Source organism: Chrysemys picta, chromosome 1 (genome assembly GCF_011386835.1).
Source record: "Chrysemys picta bellii isolate R12L10 chromosome 1, ASM1138683v2, whole genome shotgun sequence".
Taxonomy (NCBI): Eukaryota; Metazoa; Chordata; order Testudines; family Emydidae; genus Chrysemys; species Chrysemys picta.
The window spans coordinates 195801889-195822972 of record NC_088791.1 but is presented as its reverse complement, the minus strand read 5'-3'; the positions used below and the strand labels follow the sequence as shown (position 1 = coordinate 195822972).

The following is a 21084-nucleotide window of genomic DNA, read 5'->3' as shown; positions in this document are numbered from 1 at the left end:
GTTGGTTGGAAACCTAAAACTCCGTTAGCAAACCGTCTCTTAAACACTATGTGAATGTATTGCCAAAATGCAGTAACTTTTTCATGAATAGTAACTTGCTAAACACAAATTGTATTCTATATTTGTGAAAGAGAGGAACCTCCTATTTTCTGTAATAACTTACAAATTATGGGTTACTGAATCTTCTCCATGGAACAGCCAAGGAAGATGTCTTTTTAAAAAAACAACAAAAAACCACACAGCTTCAGTAGTCCAAACTAACACAATGGAAATTAATTATTTTGGATTTAAATATTTGTGGGTTTGTACTGGGGCATGGAAATGTTTAGTTTCTGTATTTGTTCTGTACAGATCTTGCCAGCTTTATATGTATTAATATTCAAATATTGGCTCTGGAACAAAATTGACTAAGGCCTTGGCTACACTTACCCGCTAGTTCGACGGCTGGAAATCGAACTTCTGGGTTCGACTTATCGCGTCTAGTCTGGACGCGATAAGTCGAACCCGGAAGTGCTCGCCGTCGACTGCGGTACTCCAGCTCGGCGAGAGGAGTACCGCGGAGTCGACGGGGGAGCCTGCCTGCCGAGTGTGGACCAAGGTAAGTTCGAACTAAGGTACTTCGACTTCAGCTACGTTATTCACGTAGCTGAAGTTGCGTACCTTAGTTCGAATTAGGGGGGTAGTGTAGACCAAGCCTAAGATATGCTCATATATTCTTAAACTTAATTTTAATATGTAAAATGGTATGTAGTGTGCAAACCCACTGAGTGGCAGATATAGAAATAAAAATATTTTTGGAAGCAAAGTACATCTCAAAGTATTTAATTTTAATATCGATTCCCTTGTAGTTTAAAATCCAAAATATGTTTGTCATGTGCTAGTCAGTCTCTTTTATCATTGCAGTAGTTTTTGTTCTTGGGAAGGACTAGTGTATGGAGCTGCTTTTTGGTCTCTCATTCAGTGACATTTGCAACATATGTGAGAAGACTCTACAGCTGTCAGCCTTCATTTCTGTCTTCCCCCTCCATACTACAACCATGTTAAATCTGTAATATATGTGCTAGCTTACAACAGGGTAAGGTTTGAGCAGCTCTGCTTTACCCAGCTGCATGCATGTTAATCAGCTATGCAGTTATGTATGTGCTGCTCAAAAGCAGCCTGTGCTTCTATTCATAAAGGAAATTCCCTGCTCTCTCAGCAGTTCTGTCTTTTTATATAATCATCTTTGCATGCTGTTTCAGCTCCTCTAAACTTCCTGTTCTTTCTGCTAGTAAGGTATATGCAGCTAAATCACTGTTATAGTGGATCAAAATGTTCAGAGAAATGGTGGTTCTGTCCCCAGCTCTGCCCACAAGCTACTTTTTTGCTTTGACTAAACACCAGATTAGTAGCCAGTAGTATCAACAGATGTATAATGCACAAATAATTAGTGGGGCCTCACAGCAGCACCATAATTTGACATGTGGTTAGCGTACCCTTCAATCCATTAAAGATGCCAGACCACAGAATGCAGGGTCCATGATATCCATCGGCTCCATAGATCTGCAATTACCTATATTTCTTTATGGGCCTTTGAAACCCTGCTTTCCCCCGACCCCCAGTTCTTCATTTGAAATACCACTTATTTACAAAAGGCTAATAGAGGAGAAATGCAGCAATATCAAAGTGGCTGAAATTGCTGTGTGACTATACTTGTCCTCTGTAGACCACCATGGGATGAATTGGACCAGCTCATGGTAACTTGGCAAGTTAATAGTGGTTTTTTTTGGATATGGGGTCTTGTGTTCGGCATCTGGGAAGCTAAGAAAGTTGCTTCAGTTTAATTAAATAGATTTTAAAGACAGTTTTAAACTGATGCAAACTCCTACATGTGGACGCTTTTTAAAATCTGTTTATACCAACTTAACTTTGTATCCATTTAACTAAATCAGTTAAAAAAACATTAGTTATGGGGTGAGCTGCACCTCTGTCCACTTGTGATCTCTGAGTATGCCCCCCTCAGGTGTTAAGCTTTGTGTCTTTACCTGTGTTTGGGGTGGAATTTTGCAATTTCCCCATTCTTAGACCAGGAGCTAGTTACAGTACCCTTTGTATCAAAGGTCATTAACCGGTGTTCCTGGGTTTGAGAATATGATATTCTTCCCTTCAGGAGCTTGTGACCAAACAACCTTATTAAAATAAAAGTCTTGTTTCTTTAGCAGTCAGAGCAAAGTTTTAGAGAAAAAAGGATATTAAAACAATCTATGTGCATGTCTATCTTACCTGAAGTCCTCCTATTCCATGATGCAGACCTAGACAGGCCTGGCTTCTCCAGACAGCCCCAACTGGCTCCTGCATCTGTCTGATATTCCCCCACCCCGAGATGTTTTTAACACTTGCTGAGTTTTGTTCCCTTGTGTTTGCGGGGCCTCAGTCATTCTTGGTAAAATCCAATTATGTAGACTGGACAGTCAGTCACCAAAGCTAGTAGCTCTGGCATTGTCCCTTAAATTATAAGTAAAAAGAACAGGAGTACGTGTGGCACCTTAGAGACTAACAAATTTATTAGAGCATAAGCTTTTGTGGGCTACAGCCCACTTCTTCGGATGCATACTCTATATGCATCCGAAGAAGTGGGCTGTAGTCCACGAAAGCTTATGCTCTACTAAATTTGTTAGTCTCTAAGGTGCCACAAGTACTCCTGTTCTTTTTGCGGATACAGACTAACATGGCTGCTACTCTGAAACCTAAATTATAAGTGTTCATTGATAGGTAGTTGTGTTGAGCCATTCTTCCCATTCATGCCTGAATCCAGACAATTCTGAGTTTAAAAAAAAAAATTCATAAAGTAAACAGCATCCCAATAACCAAACCAGCATATAGTATTCATAAATATCACTAGTTAGTTCCATATTATTCACATAGATGTAAAACAGTTGAAAGTTCTATAAGTAGTCAGTGCTTTTGCCAAAGGCTGGTCTAAACGTTTTCGTACCAATTTAAATGTATTGTTTTACTGGCATTGGTTTTTAACCAATATAACCCTGATATATAAAGAGCTTATACTGAAATAAGTTATACTGATAAATGTACTTAAGTATTGGTATAATTGCATCCATACTAGGGGTTTCTAAACCAATATAATTAAATTGGTACAAAAACTGAGTAAGCAAGCCCTAAGAAGTCTATAGCTTCTATGGTTGCAAAGTAAGCTAACGGAGTGCAAACTGAACAGTGATGTCTACTTGAGTCTGCAGACAGCTTAAAATAATTCTGAGAAGTGTAGATTGCCCTGTTCAGCTAAATGGGTGTTGGTTACAACACCTAACTATGGTAATTTAAATATCAACATTGTTAGCTATTACATTGCTAATCAAGGCATAAAAAAAAACATACAGTCTGCAGGAATTTAAATTAATCTCTCATATTCAATTAAGTGAATATACTATTCGATGTGAACCAGACTAACGATTGCTTCCATCTTCTCCCTGTTTGCCTCCAATCCTATCACTTTATTTCTTCTTTTCTCTTTACTTTGTGCTATTAGCATGTTGCTCCCCATGACCGCAACAGTCTTTGTGCTCCACCAAACACCCCATTTCTTGGTCTGCCTTCCTCCAAATCCCTCTGTACTTCCATTTCTTAAAACAATCCTCCTCCATTGACAGGAATATTTGCACTGTCCTTTTTGTGTACTAGTACCTTGATCTTGTTTGTTGTGTCTTATTTAGAGTGTAAACTCTTTGTAGCAGCGCGTATATGATCTGTTTGTAAAGAGCTGTGTGAATTTATGGTGCTATGTAAATGTTTTAAAAGTAGGTAAACTGCTGTTGGCTTTGCCGATTCAGAATTTTAACTATTCAGCAAAGCTGTTGCAAATTTTCCTTCAAACCTTCCAATATTTCCTGGGTGCTCGCGTCTGTTTACTTTAAATACCTTGTGAAATTTTCTGACATAAGCTTCAGACTGGTGTGTGCTTTTGACTTATTTTGTTTGAAATGTTCTTGGTTTGTAACTTAGAGAGACATTTTCTTTGTCTTCTCATTGATATAGTAGGAGATCAGTTAAGCATTACCTGGAGTAGGAGCACTGTTGTAATTTAAAGCTTTTAAACCAAACTACGTTTGCAGTAGATTTGCCTCTAAGAGGGCTTGGTTTGTTCCCTCCTTCCTATATATTTATACTGCAAATTTAGTTATGCTTAAAATCAAAGGAAAAATTCCTTACATTTGTTTGCAGGGAAACACTTATACATGAACATAGTTTAACTTTTTTGTTAATTTGCTTGTTGTTTAAACAGATGGGACAACGGTGAAATTGAAAAGCTTAGCCCATGGGACATGGAGCCAATTCCTGATAATGGTATGTGAAAATGAATTAAAAGCCTCTCATCCTCTTGTCTATCTCCAAAATCATTTGTTTTATGCAAGTGGTAATACTAGTCTTGATATTTTCTTATATGGTCCCTGTTACCATAGTAACTGAGTATAGTCTTATTTTATTATTGTAGGACACTGTCATTTTTCATATGATCTTAAGGGTGGAATTGATATAATGGCATAGGTATTCTATTACAGTCTGATAGTTTCCATTAAAACTCGTTTTGAGAGGATGAAAGTGGAAGGAGGAAATTTGTTTTCACTTTAAAATCTCAGAATCTGGATATTGGAATAGTCCAAAACTAGCCTATGTCTTTTTTTCCATAAATTCTCCCCCCTCCCCTCCCATTCCTCAAAATCACTTGTGGGGAAGGGAAATGGCTGAAGTATGTAGGTCACAAAACTTTTAAGTACTCCTATAGATCAAAATGTATATTCTATTTTAAAAACAAATAGGGAGACAAGTGGAACCAGTCATGAAGCATAGAATCCTGTGGCTGTTGTCAATTTTCTGCAAAGGAGCCTTTGTAACTTTTGTTGTAATTCAGAGATTCCATGGCCAGAAAGGACCGTTGTGGTAATCTAGTCTGACCTCCTTCATAACATAGGCCATTGAACTTCTCCAAAATAGTTCCTAGAGCATATCCTTTAGGAAAAACATCCAAAAAGATCAGTGATGGAAAATCCACCATAACCCGTGGTAAATTGTTCCAGTGGCTAATTGCTCTGCATCAGAGCCCTGTTTTCTTCCTGCTTTCTTGTAGGTGTGTTGAACTAATTAAGGCTGACATTTTAAAAATTCTAAACTTCTTGGCTTGTGCCAAGATTCCTGCATTAATCGTAACCACACAACTCAGGTTGATAATCAAATATAATGAAATATGTACTCTGTGCAGTTAGCAAAACCTTATAATAAATAACTAAGGTATATCTAAGGTTACTACTAGAATCAAAATCAGTTTTAATGGTCATCAGACCAGTGGTCCATCTAATCCAGCCACTGTCATTTTTAAGTATTAGATGCTTCGGAGGGAAAGTTCATGAAATCTTGAAGAGGGCAGTCATACAATAGCCACCCCAAAGGGAATTTTCTTCCCAATCCCCTGAGTTAGGAATTGGCTTCCTTTCCAAGCTCACTGAAATTTTTTTATTCCTATTTAGTGTAGTTGTGGATGTGCTCAGCAGCCATGTGTCTGACTAATCCTTTTTCTATTATCCCATGGAACACGTGGTATTACCCTGCATATTGTGAGTTCTTTATATGCTCAATTAGCCTTACTGTGCGAAGAAAAATGGTACAGCTGCACTAGGACTATCAATGGTGTACGGTGTAGTGTAATCAAAAATATTTGCGTCTTTTGCTAGTGGACATCAGGCCTAAATTTAAACAGACAGTCTGTAAATGCAAGCAATGTTAACAACTACTTGTATACAATTTTGTGCATTTAAAAACAAAATTGGCCATTCCTACATTAGAAGGCAGAGTATTCTGAAAACTCATCTGCAACAAAGAAAAGCTAAAGACATTTTGTATTCCTAAACATCAACCCCCCCATTTTATGAAATTAGGCAAGAATTTACATAGCGTCAAACTTGGCAAGCATATAGCTTATTAAATTCTCATTTATTCTTTTGTTTCTTCTCTCATCTTCCCCATTTACTATAAAACTATAGTTGATCAACCTGAGGAATTAGGATCTAGTGTTTCTGTAACTTATGAAGAAATGGAGAAGCTACTATACAAACCCCAAGAGGGAGAATGGGGGAAAAGATCTCGAGATGAAGTATGTGAACGGATTATCAGTGGCATTGATCAGCTTCTGAATCTTGGTGAGAACACAGAAAATTAGTCAGTTCTTTGCTCTCATAGCAGTAAACTTTTATAATTTGGAATCTGAGACATAGTGCTGATCCTTTTTTAAAGATTTATGATAAAGTACTGTCGTTATGTGTGCAACCTGGTATACAGCCTTTATCACAAATCTGTATTCCGGTTCATAGGTTTATACATAACCTATTTTTGTTGACAGAGGTTATAGTATAACAGTATGAATGCTTGTATGAAAATTCATATGTATACAGGCTTTGAATTTGTTAGCTCAACTAACTGAATTATTACTATTTTTGACAGACATTTCTGCAGCTTTTGCTGGTCCAGTTGATCTGAGTACATATCCAAAGTACTGTACAGTGATAGCTTATCCAACGGATCTTTGCACTATTAGGATGAGACTAATCAACCGGTTTTACAGGTTAGTCTACCTTAGCAGTAGAAAGGAGGAAAACTTCATTATCTTCACTTATTGGGGGTAGCCGTGTTAGTCTGTATCTACAAAAACATGTTATCTTCACTATGTTTCCACCAAGTTTCCATCAAGTTAAGTGACCTACAAAGATCTGAACATTTTTTGGAAAATGCACCAAAAAGGGAAAATGTTCTGTTTGTAAACACTGTGAAAATGAATAGCACTGTATAAATGCAAAGCTACTAATATTTTATAGTTATCTGAAAAGTGATTAGTACTGTAATATATAAAAAAAGATACTATTTCCTTGTTTTCTAGTGATATCACAGTTATAAACATTGGTTGAAATTATTTATAAACAAAATTAGTTGAGCTATTTTGGAATAAATGAACATGAAAACTGCATGTCTGTTTTTTAAGACTAGCAGTCAGGTAACGTAAACTGAATTTCTGAAGTGCCACGCTTGTCACAGATTTGTAGTAAATTTCTGAAAATGGGACTTGGGCATTTAAGTGACTTAGGAGCCTGAGTCTCATGTCTTCTGAAATCCTTCTGAACCCGTCTGAAAATAGAACAGGAGTACTTGTGGCACCTTAGAGACTAACAAATTTATTAGAGCATAAGCTTTCGTGGACTACAGCCCACTTCTATATGCATCCGAAGAGTGGAATAAATATTGAGGAGATATATATGCACACATACAGAGAGCATAAACAGGTGGGAGTTGTCTTACCAACTCTGAGAGGCCAATTAAGTAAGAGAAAAAAAACTTTTGAAGTGATAATCAAGATAGCCCAGTACAGACAGTTTGATAAGAAGTGTGAGAATACTTACAAGGGGAGATAGATTCAATGTTTGTAATGGCTCAGCCATTCCCAGTCCTTATTCAATCCTGAGTTGATTGTGTCTAGTTTGCATATCAATTCCAGCTCAGCAGTCTCTCCTTGGAGTCTGTTTTTGAAGTTTTTCTGTTGTAAGATAGCCACCCGCAGGTCTGACATTGAATGGCCAGACAGGTTAAAGTGTTCTCCCACTGGTTTTTGAGTATTATGATTCCTGATGTCAGATTTGTGTCCATTAATTCTTTTGCGTAGAGACTGTCCGGTTTGGCCAATGTACATGGCAGAGGGGCATTGCTGGCACATGATGGCATATATCACATTGGTAGATGTGCAGGTGAACGAGCCCCTGATGGTATGGCTGATGTGATTAGATCCTATGATGATGTCACTTGAATAGATATGTGGACAGAGTTTGCATCAGGCGTTGTTACAAGGATAGGTTCCTGGGTCAGTGGTTTTGTTCAGTGATGTGTGGTTGCTGGTGAGTATTTGCTTTAGGTTGGGGGATTGTCTGTAAGCGAGGACAGGTCTGTCTCCCAAGATCTGTGAGAGTAAAGGATCATCTTTCAGGATAGGTTGTAGATCTCTGATGATGCGCTGGAGAGGTTTTAGTTGGGGGGCTGAAGGTGACAGCTAGTGGTGTTCTGTTATTTTCTTTGTTGGGCCTGTCTTGTAGGAGGTGACTTCTGGGTACTCATCTGGCTCTGTCAATCTGTTTTTTCACTTCAGCAGGTGGGTATTGTAGTTTTAAGAATGCTTGATAGAGATCTTGTAGGTGCTTGTCTCTGAAGGATTGGAGCAAATGCGGTTATATCTTAGAGCTTGGCTGTAGACAATGGATCGTGTAGTGTGTCCTGGATGGAAGCTGGAGGCATGTAGGTAAGTGTAGCGGTCAGTAGGTTTTTCGGTATAGGGTGGTATTTATGTGACCATCGCTTATTAGCACAGTAGTGTCCAGGAAATGGACCGCTTGTGTGGATTGATCTAGGCTGAGGTTGATGGTGGGATGGAAATTATTGAAATCATGGTGAAATTCCTCAAGGGCTTCTTTTCCATGGGTCCAGATGATGATGTCATCAATGTAGCGCAAGTAGAGTAGGGGCGTTAGGGGACAAGAGCTAAGGAAGTGTTGATCTAAGTCAGCCATAAAAATGTTGGCATACTGTGGGGCTATGCGGGTACCCATAGCAGTGCCGCTGACTTGAAGGTATATATTGTCCCCAAATGTGAAATAGTTGTGGGTGAGGACAAGGTCACAAAGTTCAGCCACCAGGTTAGCTGTGACATTATCGGGGTTACTGTTCCTGATAGCTTGTAGTCCATCTTTGTGTGGAATATTGGTGTAGAGGGCTTCTACGTCCATAGTGGCCAGGATGGTGTTTTCTGGAAGATCACCGATGGTTTGTAGTTTCCTCAGGAAGTCAGTGGTGTCTCGAAGATAGCTGGGAGTGCTGGTAGCGTAGGGTCTGAGGAGAGAGTCCACGTAACCAGACAAGCCTGATGTTAGGGTGCCAATGCCTGAGATGATGGGGCATCCAGGATTTCCAGGTTTATGGATCTTGGGTAGCAAATAGAATACCCCTGGTCGGGGTTCTAGGCATGTGTCTGTACAGATTTGTTCCTGTGCTTTGTCAGGGAGTTTTTTTAGCAGATGGTGTAGTTTCTTTAGGTAATCCTCAGTGGGATCAGAGGATAATGGCCTGTAGAATGTGGTGTTAGAGAGCTGTCTAGCAGCCTCTTGGTCATATTCCAATTTATTCATGACGACGACAGCACCTCCTTTGTCAGCCTTTTTGATTATGATGTCAGGGTTGTTTCTGAGGCTGTAGATGGTGTTGTGTTCAGCATGGCTGAGGTTATGGGGCAAGTGATGTTGCTTTTCCACAATTTCAGCCTTTGCACGTTGACGGAAGCAATCTATGTAAAAATCCAGTCTGTTTCGACCGTCCGGAGGAGTCCACGCAGAATCCTTTTTTTTGTAGTGCTGGTAGGGGGGATTCTGTGGGTTAGTATGCTGTTCAGAGGTATATTGGAAATATTCTTTGAGTCAGAGACGTTGAAAGTAGGATTTTAGGTCACCGCAGAACTGTATCATGTTCGTGGGTCTGGAGGGACAAAAGGAGAGGCCCCGAGATAGGACAGACTCTTCTGCTGGGCTAAGAGTATAGCTGGAAAAATTAACAATATTGCTGGGTGGGTTACGGGAACTACTGTTGTGGCTGCTTGTGGCATGTAGCAGTTTAGATAGTTTAGTGTCCTTTTTCCTTTGTAGAGAGGCAAAGTTTGTCTTGTAAATGGCTTGTCTTAGGTACCTAAGTCGCGTAGGTGTGTTTGACAATGTTAAGAGTGCTTTAGTTATGATACATGGGGCCTGGTTTTCAGAGATGCTGAATGCCTGCAGTACCCATTGACTTTAATGGGAGTTGTACGTGCCCCATACGCCTGAAAATCAGGCCCGTATTATCTCTGCATTTTAGTTTCCTCATCTGTAAAATGGGGATGAAATTTACCTTTTGTGAAGTGCTTTGAGATTTATGGATAAAGTGGTAAATATGTATTTGCCAATTATTATAATTTGGTTCATAAATAGCTATAAGGATTTGGAATAGTAAGTGTTAAAATTAAGCCCTGTACCTGGCCATGCAGCACATCGCCTCCATTTGCTTATTACTTGGGTCCTCAGTTTCTTCAAACTTGCAGAGGACCTTTACTCAATAATCCTTCCTCTCAGGCCATGATGATGAGGAGGATAGAAATATGAAAGATTGGGGAAAGTCAAAAATGGAACTTAACAGGCAGTTGGGGAATTACCCAGTTGGAGATAGTTATGTCTTAGGACAATATGGAAAGAGGTCATATTTTGACAATATTTTTCATTCGTTTTCTTTTCTGCTGGTTTTTTGTGTGTGTGGGGGGGTCTCTTTTGCAATAGCGCTCCTTCTTTCTTTAGAGGTGACTAAGATAACGAAATACATACGTTTTCTGTATGCTGCATTCTCAGTACTCTGATATCAAAAGAGGCATCAGGTCTGTGTGGCTCAAAATAGAATTTGATATAATATACAGTACCAATTAAGTAACAGGATTTTTATCCTCTTCAGATGGGTCTCATTAAGTTTTAAAATAATATATGGGCTTGAAAGCTTTATGAACCTCCAAAGGAACTCAGGCTAAATACAGTAGTGTCTATGCAAGTGAGATTTCAGAACCTGGGGGTGCCAGAATGCTTATTCTGAGCCATCAATATTTTGGATAGCTGGAAAAAAGCCTGCCATTGTGGATAGTACCCCAGAAGTAGTTGGTTTTGAGGACTAACTCGTGAGAGCCTGGCGGACCCAAACTTCATATACAAATTAATTTTAATGTAGTTTTATCTTTATTTGTATTTTTTTTTTCAACTTAACTGACTCATGAAAGTGTTCCACTCAATGTATGATTGTGTAGTCTGATAGTTGTGGAGAAATATGAAAGTATTTCAGTATGTAAGGAGAGTGCTCAGAAAAATATGCACTTAGGCCAGGAATATGCTAAATCCTAAATGCTTAACTAGCATTAACATGAATCTCAACATTGAAGGGATAGGAGAAAAAAAAAAGATTAATGTGTGATGTAGAAAGGGGTACTTATAAATTGTTGGACGCCAAGTAATTTTGTTTTCAGAATTACTAAAAACATTTAGTTTAGAGAAACAAGAAATGGGAGACCAGCTCCTGCTGTTTCTGTTACTGCCAACTCATTAGTGTGGCTTCCACTATTGACTCACAGGGATTCTTCTACATTGTTTAGGGGATAGCAAGCAAACATTTAAGCCCAAGCAAAGTAATCAGTTATTAACCAGGGCTGTTTCATTATTAAAGAAAGGAAAAGAAAACAGCACAAATGACTGAACACAAATGATAAAGTGGTTATTTCCATTACAATCTCTTCTGTATGTCTCTCTATGGAGAGCTTTTGACAGAGATTATGCCCCGATATTGAACACCTGAGAAGTGTGCTTTCCTCTTGGTAAGTTAAGACCAAAGTATATTGTTTCCCAAAATTATTGTGAATCCATTCTTTAGTATATCCTTAGATAACAAAGAATGATTATAGATGTGCAAAATAATTTTGTTTCAGGGAATGTGGACCTGTTGGTTATTAATAAATAACCAGCCAATTTATAGTTGATAAAGTAAGCAATCTTAAAAACAGCTTATGAAGCCCAAGAAAATATTTAAATCAGTTACTTAGAAGCCATTTAAAGAGCTGTCTTCTGACAGGCCAGTTAAGCAATATTAAGAATCTAAAATCTAATAGAATCCCCCTTTTCTCTGTTTACCAATGGTTAGCCCCTGTCTCTTCTCATGAATACATAGTCTAATCACTTGATTAGCAGGAGAAACGATTAGTATTTCAAATTACAACAGCATTTCAGTATTCCAGCAAATCATTACAGGAGTTTTAAATCTAATCCCTTGGTAGTGGCTTTAACTTCCTCTCACCAATCCATGTTGAAGTCTTGGGATGGTTTCCTGGGATTGGTTTCTTCTTGATTCTTCTCTCTTTTTCTTCTTTCTTGTAGAGGTGGACAGGATGAGTTATAGAGTGTTTGCTGTTTAAGCAGCATCTCAGGGAGTGAGAGTGCTCACTTTAGAATCTGATACCCTTGTGACAATGCGGTTCTGGCGGAACCCAACTGAGAGTGCCAACTCAGGACAAATTGCTCAAATAGGGCAGTTACAACCCAAGGCTGGGGTTTTTCCACCTCTAAGGCAAACCAAACCAGCCAGACTAAGACTTCGGTCTCCCCCACTGGCTAACCGCAAGTCTCACAAGCAATCTCCTTAGACACTCCAGTTTCCCAGTATTACCACCAGGGCCACACGTTATGGGGACAAATAGTTATAAAAAACAATACCCCAGTAAAAGAAAAAGGTTCTCCTGATCCCAAAGGACCAAGCCCCAGACCCAGGTCAATGTACAAGTCAGACCTTACCCACAAATCACGCTACTGCCAATCCTTTAGAATCTAAAATCTAAAGGTTTATTCATAAAAGGAAAAAGATAGAGATGAGAGTTAGAATTGGTTAAATGGAATCAATTACATACAGTAATGGCAAAGTTCTTGGTTCAGGCTTGCAGCAGCGATGGAATAAACTGCAGGTTCAAATCAAGTCTCTGGAATACATCCCCAGCTGGGATGGGTCCTCAGTCCTTTGTTCAAAGCTTCAGCTTGTAGCAAAGTTCCTCCAGAGGTAAGAAGCAGGATTGAAGACAAGATGGAGATCAGGCATCAGCCTTATATAGTCTTTTCCAGGTGTAAGAACACCTCTTTGTTCTTAAATTACAGCAACATGGAGTCTGGAGTCACATGGGCCAGTCCCTGCATACTTTGCTGAGGTACAAGGCGTATCTGCCTTCTCTCAATGGGTCCATTGTATAGCTGATGGTCCTTAATGGGCCATCAAGCAGGCTAGGCAGAGCTAATCTCAGCTTGTCTGGGATGTCACCCAGAAGCATAGCATAAGTTTGCCATACAGACAGTATAGAGCCAATATTCATAACTTCGACTACAAAACTGATACACACATATAGACAGCATAATCATAACCAGTAAACCATAACCTTGTCCTAGACACCCCATTTGACCCCCTTTATACAAGATTTGGGTGCCACTACAGGACTTTGGTTGCAACAATGATCTATATGGTCCCAGTTTATGTCAATAACGTCACAACCCTTTTTCTTCCTTTTGTGAAATTATAAGAAAACACCTCATTCATGCTTGCTTAGATTCAGGTTGGTTGCTCTTTCTCTTTTCATTGGCTTCATGCCTTCGGCTTTGGTTTAGGTGGTAGTTTGAGCTCCTGAATATGCAGTCTGCTTAATGAATATGCAACATTTCTTTATTGCCTTTGTTCTTCTTGTGGTAGGAAAGATCCAGAAAATTCTTAATTAGTTTTAACTTTCTTCTTAGTCCATTTTCTGAGATTTTTTTTTCCTTTTATTTGACAGGAAATGAAATTCTGTTGTCAAATAGTCTAAACAATCTTGTTCTTAACATAAGAGTTTTCATTCTCAGAACAGTTTTTTAAAGTTATATAACTCTTAGAAAGTCTTTAGCCTAAGTTGTTGACTTTACATGGCAATTTTTCTACAATGATTTTCTTGTCTCCTGCGTTGGGTGAGGGTTTGCTTGTCCACTGTCAGCAATCAATTAATTCCCCATTAATCTAAATATTCTATGCTTAAATAGCTTCTTGCATTAGTAATTAGACTAATATCAAATGTCCTTGCTATATTTGTATATAAAACATCTCACTATTCATACTGCAATAATATCAGACAGTTATTATATGAAGGCATGCATTTTGATACAAAATAGTTGGAAAAATACATTAAAAGAAGCTTTTACCATCTTAAGCATTTGAGATACAACAATTGTTTTCAACTTTAAGTGGAAACATGAGTTGGAAGTAAGCAGTGTCTTGTGTAAAACGTTTTCCCCCCATAAATGTTGTCCAAGTCTGAAGAACGAAGACAAAAGAAATCAGTTTCAATAAGGATATTTCTGGAATTTGTTGTGTGGGTTTAAAATCAGATTTTTCTTTGAAAAGTGGGTTTGGGGGGAGGGGGGACGATGGACGAGATGGAATTAGGCCCACTTTACCTCTGGATTTATTTCTCTGATAACCCAACCATACAGTCTGTTCATAATCGGGTTTCTTCCTAAAAATATTTACATGGTTTGTTTACTTGATGTTTGCTTATCCTTGGGAGATTGAAGCAGAAACCCTCTGGAATTTCTTTGATTAGCTTCAACATTTTGTAACATAATTAGCTAAACATGTATATTATGTTTTCAATCATCCTGTCTGTAACATTCTTGCAACTATACCTTACTATTCAGTAGAGGTGCAAACAAGTTGGTAACTACTTAAAATATTTTATTAATATCATTTTTGCATCAATATTGAGGTCTCCCTCCACTCCCCCCTACAGCTGCCATTCTCTGGCTAACCCTGAATATTTTATGCTGTTTTCCATATGAATTGTTTTAAATGAGATTAAGCTGGGGTTCTATACTAAAGGATTGCCAGTTTAGTATAATAGACCTAATAGGGACAGATATTTACTAAGTTATTTTTCTTTTCTACACTCCTTCTTTTTAGTATTAAAGAATGTTAATTTGTTTTATAATCTTAAAGGAGGATCTCTGCATTGGTGTGGGAAGTCAGATGTATTGAAAGTAATGCCAGCACCTTCAATGAACCTCGGAGTGCTATTGCTCGATCTGCTAAGAAGATCACTAAACAGCTGTTAAAGTTCATTGAGTAAGTCATATTTCAGTCTGAATATAATTGTATACACATTTCATTGACCTGGGTTGGAGATAGCACTTGAATTTCTCTCAATTTTGGCTGACTCTTTATTTTTTTTGCAATGAATAATAGCTGAAGCCTTTAGAAACTTTCAAGTTCTAAATATTTTCCTAAACTATTTATCAAACTAACTTTGAAGCATCTTGATATGTCTAGCAAAGAGACATTTTAGCACTCTGATTTAATCAGCATTTATTAATATTCAAGACTTGAGAAAGGTCTTTCTATAGAACTTGTTCATCAGAAAACTTTTAGCTGCAAGCAAAGGTTTCTGCTCATTCCTGCACACCACACATCATCTACCCTGAATATAGTTTCATTAGGCATTTAGAGGTAAGTCAGTTTTACTGTCTGTCACACACACAAGTATTCTCTACTCTCTTAATCAGTCTGCCTGATCTGGTGCATTTCAGAGTTGATATTATTTTTCACACTATAGAAAACCTGTAGGCTCTCCTGTTTTATCTAGACCAGAATTAAAGACCTTATCCAAAGGCTGATCAACAAACTAGTTCTTGTAAACCATCTAGCATGGAGATGTTCCAAGCAAAGCAAGTTACCGTTTGTCCTACTGATGACAAGGCCTTACTTAATCTTAAAATGCTTTAATTGACCTGAGAGAAATTTGTTAAACATGTACTAAATTCTTTCCTAAATAGAGAATTCAGAACATTTTATATCCCTTCCCGTCTCAACCACTGCCACCTGCTTTTCGGTGGAAAAACTTCTAGCCGGTCATTCTAAATTCAGTTATAAATCTAAAGTTAGGAAGCTGAGATGGATGCATATTATAATATATAAATTAGCTGGCAGATTCTGCAGAAATCATTTGAAATTGGTAAAAGGAGTTTTTAATTAAATTATGTTGCCAATGCCCTGTTTACTGAGCTTAAAATACCTTCTTTAAGCGTGCCTTTTCAAGCCTTAAATTCTCTTGGAAAATTACTATTTTCCAGTGTTCATGTGTGTTTTAAAGTCTAGAAAGTGGTAAGCATGTTTTTCCATTATTCACGTAGTAAAGCTTTTAATTCTACTTTACAGTGATCCGGTTTGTACAAACATATTTGAGCTTAGTAATACAACAGAAGATGAGCAGGACTCTCTTGATGCTGCTGATCTGGTAATAAACTCTTGTTGTTGTTGCTTCTGCTGCTGTTTTTCGTTTAAACAAATATTCAAAGTAGGAGTTTATTAGCAGTGATAAAGAAATACTGTCAATCTAGTTACTAGCAGCAGCAAAACTAATTTTAAATACTTTTTAAAACCTATACTTTTATAATATGCCACAATTACAAATGTCTGGTTATAGAAATATACCTGCTACATATTCATGTATTTTATACATAATTTCTATATATATAATGAACTTCCCCAAAGTTTGAGGATGTTTGGATCTGGTATAGGTAGATATACCATATTTCATAACTGTATTTCAATAATTGTTGAGTTATGGATATTTACATGTAAATAAATAATATTGCACATGGAGTGTACATTTTACAGATAAATCACTGTTGTCAAGTGCAGTATAATTCTCCTCCTCCTCCAAATGTGCGTGGCTCAGTTGCTCCATACCTATTCTTAAATGTGCAGTATATACATATATAAAAGACCTATTCATTGAATTATATGTAACTCCGGGTATCTCTTTTTTTTTTTTTCTTTTAATTGGGGGTAAAAAATGATTGTCTGTTTAAAAAATTATAATGCCAAGAGTTCAGAACACAGAATTATAGATGTGGTGAGAGCCATTACTCTTCATTCATACTTTTGCTTTGAATTGCTTTCTTTATTTAAAAAAGAGAAAATGATTGATTACTGCATTTGATTATGCAATATGAAACTAAAACATTCACTTCAGTATTTGAGAATAGTAGTCTAATGCATTTATTTTAATGTGATGAGCTGTTGATAGCAATGCATACAGTGAATGTGTACATTTGGAGTGCCACCTTTTGGTATATTGGTAGTATACTTAAAATTAAAAAATAGTACACTACTTTTACCAAAAAGACATTTCAAGCATTTTTTTATTCCTAAGCAAAACTTTTTTTAAAATGCTGAAAGGCACATGTTCTCTATTGTGGACTAAGTCCAGGGAAACTCTGAAATTCAGGCCATAAGTGACTCTTACACTGTTTTTCATGGTTTAAGTAGTTTCTCCAAAGTTACTTTTGGTGGGATTTTCATGCCTGGTCGTCTTTGCTTCTGAGCTAGACAGGCAAAACTTGAAAAGCTGTAAGATTTTTCATCTGCTACACGCTACGTCTCTCATGCCCTTTAGTGCTTAAAGTTGGTGGTATTGAGCCCTGGTTTGTCATAAGGTATCCTTTTTATATAAAAAGTATTCAACAAGAGGTACCAAGAGTGCAAGCATCCCTCTGATGTATCATTGAAACCCCTAACTCTGGGTGCCTTTGCATCAAGGACTCCAGTATCATCCATCCATTGAGGTTAAGGACATGATGCTGGTGCCAGGAATGTTAAGTATTGATTTGTGTTTAGGGTCCTAAATAAGTCACTCCTAATTTGGGGCCTCCTTAAAGGCTGCAGTATCCCCTTTGATGTTTCCCTCTTGGCTTGTCAGGAACTGTTGGAACTTCTAGCTTAACTGGACAGTTTTCTATAATGTCCATCACAATAGCTAGTATGTTTACTATTTTCATTGTAGTATAAATTTATAATGGCAGCTTCTTTGTCAGAATAGTTGTTACCTATTTTATTTTGTGAATTATTTTTGACGTGGTGTGTGGTCTGTTTTGTAGGATGATGATAAATGTCTTCCAAGAACTTCTTACAGAAAAGTAAAAGTAAGTTGGCCTGTCCTTACCATAAATATTGAAATCCTACCTGTCCAAAAAGGTGATCAGCAGAAACAGTAGTGAAGTAGCAGAACCTAGTGGAGCATGCTACCTTTTGTAATTAATGTCTATCCTAACTTTCTTGGTGATAACTGCAAATAATCAGATACAATTTTTTAAAGATTTCTTCAGGTTTTTTACTTTATTCCTGTAATTAAGTCATAATTCAGAACATGCAATGGATAAAACTGATATTAAAACAGACTTCAATAACTGAAGAACTGCAAATATAGTACCTAATTTAAGAAAGGAATAAAGTGATCCAGGAAACTACAGGCCCCTTAGTTTCACCCTAATTATATGCAAGATCTTAAAACAAATTTTGAAAGAGAAAGTAGTTAAAGGCACAGTGGTAAATAATTGGGTTAAAATACAACATGGTATTGTAAAAGGTAGATCCTACCAGACCAAACTGATTTTTCTTTGTGACGATAACTAGTTTTGTAGACAAAGGAAATGCAATAGATGTATTCTATCTGGATTTCAGTAAAGTGGTTGATATAGTTCCACAGGGGAAGTTTTTAGTTAAATTGGAGAAGATAGGGATCAGTACGAGAATCAGATGATGAGTAAGGCACTGATTAAAGGGGATGCTGTAACTGGTCATGCTGAAAGGTGAACTGGCATGCTAGAGGGAGGTTACTAATGAAATTCCTCAAGGATCAGTCTTGAGACCAATCTTAGTTAACATTTTCATTAATGACTGTGGCACACAAAATGGGAGTGTACTAATAACATTTTTAGATGACACAAAATTGGGAGGTATTGCCAATATGGAAAAGGACCAGAATATCATAAAAGAAGGTTTGGATGACCTTGAAAACTGGAATAATAGAAATGGGATTAAATTTAATAATGCAGAGTGCAAGCTCATGCATTTAGGGCCTGTAAGAATTTTTGCTGTAAGCTGGGGACGTATCAGTTGGAAGTAATGAAGGAGGAGAAAGACCTGGGTGTATTGGTTGATCATAGGATGACTGAGCCACCAGTGTGATGTGACCCTGAAAAAAGGCTGATGCATCTGAGGATTGTATTAGGCAAGATATTTCCAGTAGGGAAAGAGAAGTGTTAAAATCATTGTACAAGGCACGATGAGACCTCATCTGAAATACTGGATGCAATTCTGGGTTCCCGTGTTTAAGAAGGATAAATTCAAACTGGAATAGGTGTAGAGAAGGGCTACCAGGATAAGAGGAAAGGAGAACCAGGAAACTTAAGGTGCCTGGCTTGTTGAGGCTAACAAAATGAATCCTAAGAGGAGAAATGATTGCTCTCTCTAAATACATCAGAGGGATAAACACCAGAAAGGAAGAGGAGTTGTTGAACATAAGGGCCAATGTTGGCACAAGAGCAAATGGCTATGTACTTTCCATCAACAAGTTTAGGCTCGAAATTAGGCGAGGGTTTCTAACCATTGGAGGAGTGAAGTTCTGCAATAGCCTTCCAAGGCAGTACTGGGGGGTAAAAAACCTAACTTGTTTGAAGACTGAGCTTGATAAGTTCATGGAGGAGATGGTATGATGAGGTTGCCTAAATGGCATATGGCCCATCTGCAACTGCTACTAGCAGATATCTCCAACAGCTGGAGATAGGATACAAGATGAGGAGGGGTCTCAGTTACTACAGAGAATTCTTTCCCAGGTGTCTGGCTGGTGGGTCTCACATGTTCAGGGTGTAACCGATGAACATATTTGGGGTTAGGAAGGAATTTTCCCTTAGGTCAGATTTGCAGAGACCGTGCGGGTTTCTCACCTTCCTTTGCAGCATGGGGTACAGGTCGCTTGCTGGTTTGAACTAGGGTAAATGGTGGATTTTCAGTAACTTTAAGTCTTTAAATCAAGATTTGAGATCTTCAGTAACTCAGCCAAACATTAAGCGCCTATTATAGGAGCGGTTGGGTGAGGATCTGTGGGCTGCAATGTACAGGAGGTTAGATTAGATGATCATGATTAAAGCTACGATTTAATCACGGAGGTCACGGAAGTCACTGAATCCGTGACTTCCAGTGACCTCCATGATTTCAGCCTGTAGCAGTGGGGAGCTGCAGGGTATCCCCGCCGCCTCTGGTGGCCCCCAGAGCCCCAGCAGCCCCAGAAGGTGGTGGGGGAGCCCCGGCGGCTCCCAGCTGCTGCGCAGCTGCCCTGCTGCAGGCAGTGTGGGGACCCGCTGATCCCCATTTTGTCACAGATATTTTTAGTAAAAGTCATGGACAGGTCACGGCTTCTGTGAATTTTTCTTTATTGCGTGTGACCTGTCCATGACTTTTACCAAAAATGTCTGAGACAAAATCTTAGCCTTAATCATGATGGACCCTTCTGACCTTAAAGTCTGAGTATATGAACCTAATGTGTAAACTGTTGGAATTATTCAGGAAACAAAGTCTTAGGTCTTTTCTTCAAGGTTTATACTTAAGGGACACAGGACAGTGTTTTCAGCAAGAAAACAATTAGAAAAAACACAAGATGTGGGTTTAACCCTTTTGATCACTGGGTATAATTTTCCTAAAGGAATTTTCAGAGATCAAGAAAGAGAGCACCTTTGCATCCGTCACACTTAAATATAATAGTATGTTTGATTCTGTAGGCCAGCCAATAAGAAAAGCTAGGTTGAAGGGGAGAAAATTCTTACTCAACACTTATCAAAAATTGAAGAGAAGGAATTACAAAAAATGCAAAAAGTAGAATGCTTTTTGCATTTTTTTGCTATAATTTTCTCTGTTTCTTTACTAAGATACTCTCGAAGTTTATCCAGCAGTTTCTGCAATGTGTGTTTAAAATTCTAATTGGAATTATTTTTGTACCTTGTCTTTTTTCTGGGAGTAATTTTTTTTTTTTAAAGAGACGGGTTATGAAGAGACGAAACAATGTGAAAATTAACTATGATGAAAATACCTGGAAGAAACAATGTATGGAACTGGTAAATTTAATTTTCCAATGTGAAGATTCTGAGCCTTTTAGACAACCTGTTGATTTGGATCAATATCCTGTAAGTTATCCTTCATAAAACTTAAGTGACTTAATGTTTGTCTTATCATTTTTCTCTTTTGGTACAGAACTTGTACCATAATATGACTGTCGTTCATGAAGTTGGCTTCATAGATCCGAGCTCTTGGAGCTAGTCCAGAACCGTTGACACAAATTAGCCTTGCCATGTGCCTAGATATCTATGTCCTATCATAAGAAAACATCAATGAAAAGATTCATGTTGTCTGTATTCTTAATTCCTAGGTCTTTTTGTTTGTTACTGAAACTGGAACTGCTTATCTCATACTAGTATCATTTTGTGTTGCTTGAAGTTAGTTACATCTAATGGGTGTTTAAAAAAAAAATTACTATTTCCTTGAGATTCAAGGGCAGGGCTGTCAAATGTTTGGCCATGAATTGAATCTGACCTGTTTTATTATTTGTGGACTATA

At 37.9% G+C, this 21084-nt stretch overlaps 1 protein-coding gene across 4 annotated transcripts in view; it reads left to right on the top strand.

Moving 5' to 3' along the window:
* The window catches only part of BRWD1 (bromodomain and WD repeat domain containing 1), a 104064-nt gene that overhangs the window by 57279 nt on the left and 25701 nt on the right, over window positions 1-21084 (top strand). For 3 of the 4 annotated variants that reach the window (XR_010600231.1, XM_008179836.4, XM_065590693.1), the window contains 7 exons: window positions 4280-4341; window positions 6033-6188; window positions 6490-6610; window positions 14635-14760; window positions 15850-15928; window positions 17574-17618; window positions 20508-20654. Coding sequence is in view for 2 of the 4 variants with exons in the window: in XM_008179836.4 (XP_008178058.2) it covers window positions 4280-4341; window positions 6033-6188; window positions 6490-6610; window positions 14635-14760; window positions 15850-15928; window positions 17574-17618; window positions 20508-20654 (736 nt within the window). In the remaining 2 variants the exon portion in view is untranslated. The remainder of the gene's footprint in view (window positions 1-4279; window positions 4342-6032; window positions 6189-6489; window positions 6611-14634; window positions 14761-15849; window positions 15929-17573; window positions 17619-20507; window positions 20655-21084) is intronic. The other variant, XR_010600230.1, reaches the window with a different exon arrangement.